Raw genomic sequence first — 2,500 nt, 5'->3', positions numbered from 1 at the left:
GATGTCTTCTGCCGGGGGTGGGTTTCCACTCACTGTGTCTGAACCACTCAGCAAGCAGCTAATGCTGTGCAGGAAAAGGCAGACGGGGCTGTCCTGTAGGTGTAGCCATTCCTGCTTCCTTTATGCCAAATAAAGGCTAAATGAATGAATGAATCCCTGCTTCCGGGCAGGAGAGGGGCAGAAACAGACGCCTCACTGGACCCCTTCTTTCTTTCTGATCGGCCCTTTCTTCTTCCTCCCCAACGCCCAGGTGCAAATGATGCAGGCCATCATGAACTACTTCGCTACCAGCGTCCTGGTCCCACAGATTAACGGTAAGGACGGCCTTCCCTTTGTCCGAAGGGCTTTCTCATCCGATCCTTTATGATGCCCATTTCACAGTTGGGGTTGCAGAAGGAGGAGGAGGAGGAGGAGGAGGAGTAGGAGGAGTAGTAGTTTGGATTTCTATCCCCCCTTTCTCTCCTGCAGGAGACTCAAAGGGGCTGACAATCTCCTTGCCCTTCCCCCCTCACAACAAACACCCTGTGAGGTAGGTGGGGCTGAGAGAGCTCCGAGAAGCTGTGACTAGCCCAAGGTCACCCAGCTGGCATGTGTGGGAGTGCACAGGCTAATCTGATTTCCCCAGATAAGCCTCCACAGCTCCCCAGGGGGAAAGGGTTCCCCACGTCCGTGTCACTTCCCTTTGGAAGCCCTGCCCAGTGGCCAAAGCAGGAAAGTGATAATGCAACGGCCAGATGTCGTGTCCTCTCCTGCCGTTTCTCCCCCATTCCCCCTGGGGGCCATCCTCCCCCACCCCTTAGGTCAGTGATGGCGAACCTTTTCAAGACCGAGTGCCCAAATTGCAACCCAAAACCCACTTATTTATCGCAAAGCGCCAACAGGGCCATTTAACCTGAATACTGAGGTTTTAGTTTAGAAAAAAACGGTTGGCTCAGAGGCGCGCGTTACTCGGGAGTAAGCTTGGTGAAGCAACCGTGCAGCGCTTCGAATGGGTGAATCACGACCCTAGGCAAGCAAGCCCCATTGCCAGCAACCGAGCTTAACTCCCAGGTAAAGGATTGCGCCTTAGTTCTTCGCATGAAAATCAGTGGGGTTTAACAGCGCTTAACAGGGTTACCTACACTGCTTCCCCAAAACTAGGTCTTCGGTTTAATGCTAATAATCGAGGTCAGTGTGAGCCATCCCTAAATGTGTATTATTATTGTGGGGGGCACTTTGTTTTGCGTTATTACTTACACAGAGAGAGCTCTGAGTGCCACCTCTGGCACCCGTGCCATAGGTTCGCCACCACTGCCTTAGGTGGTATTCAGATGGCAGAATCTGTTTTTTTTTTCTTGTCAAGGTATAGATTTTGTTCTCCTCCATTACTGAATTTGGTAGATTCTACTTTTAATTGAATTTTAATTTCTCTAAATTTTAGTTAGTGAGATTAGTTACTGTACTCAATTTTTAAATTTGTGGGTTTCTCGCCTTCGAGTCAGTTCTGTTGCATTATTTATTTTTTATTGTAAATCGCCCTGTTCCAGTTTGGGAGGGACGATTAAGAAATCTGATAAATAAACAAACGAAGTTTGGGGTGGAAGAAGGAGTTGAGTGTAGTGAGAGAGCTGTCAGGTAGAAACAAAGTTCTGATTTTCTCCCCACTCCATTGCTGGCTGATGGACTATATTCTGCTCCTCTCCCTGACTTCCACAAATGTTATTTTCCAGCACGCCTGGCACAAGGATTTCCTCTTCCTCTTCTGGACCACCTGCAGCTGTCCGACCCCGTCCTCCAATTACATCAGGTGTGTGACAAATTTGGGGCCCTTCTGGCATCCTGACAACCAATGAGAAATTGCCCCAAGGAGGAACAGGATAGTTCCCAGTAGAAATGGCCCTCCGGCAGAGGTGGGATCCAGCAGGTTCTCACAGGTTCCCGAGAGTAGGTGACTAATGATTTGTGTGTGCCGAGAGGGGGTTACTCATTGGTGATTTTGCCACATGATTTTTGCCTTAATTATGCCCCTCCTCTCAGCAGTAGCGCGCAGAACTTGAAGCAGTCTAGCAGGAGGTGCACCGGCGTGCGTGGCAGCCTGCGCCTGCGTGCATTCGTTTCCCGCCCAAGGACCGGCGCAGCGGCTGCGTCCTTGCCACAGCCCCGCCCAGGAATGCCCCGCCCCCAGAATGCCTGGCCACACCCCCGTCGTGCCACGCCCAGCCCCATTGGCGCTATGCCACTGTTTGAATCCCACCACCATGGGAACCTGTTACTAAAAATTTTGGATCCCACCACTGGGTGATACTCTGTTGTTTTCTGCTCTGGTTAAAGGGATAGAAACAAAGGGTCATGTTTAGTGGCACCTTTAAGACCAACAAAGTTCTATTCTTGGGATAAGGTTTCTTGATATAGGCTTTCGTGCCCACTTCTCTAGATACTGGAAGAAGTGTGCCTGAACACGAAAGGTTACTGTAAAGGATTCAATGGTGTTGATGGTGAAGTAACCTTGAGTGCATTCCAC

The 2,500-nt window shown here is 50.2% G+C and overlaps 1 protein-coding gene across 1 annotated transcript in view; it reads left to right on the top strand.

Annotated features, from left to right (window-relative positions):
• BPI (bactericidal permeability increasing protein) overlaps positions 1-2,500 on the top strand; it is a 78,231-nt gene that overhangs the window by 24,495 nt on the left and 51,236 nt on the right. Inside the window, exons 13-14 of the mRNA XM_048498776.1 lie at positions 251-314; positions 1,710-1,786. Of these exons, the coding sequence (XP_048354733.1) occupies positions 251-314; positions 1,710-1,786 (141 nt within the window). The remainder of the gene's footprint in view (positions 1-250; positions 315-1,709; positions 1,787-2,500) is intronic.

Source organism: Sphaerodactylus townsendi, linkage group LG05, assembly GCF_021028975.2.
Source record: "Sphaerodactylus townsendi isolate TG3544 linkage group LG05, MPM_Stown_v2.3, whole genome shotgun sequence".
In the NCBI taxonomy this organism is placed as follows: Eukaryota; Metazoa; Chordata; class Lepidosauria; order Squamata; family Sphaerodactylidae; genus Sphaerodactylus; species Sphaerodactylus townsendi.
The sequence above is the reverse complement of the archived record's forward strand: the minus strand, read 5'-3'. Positions and strand labels throughout refer to the sequence as shown.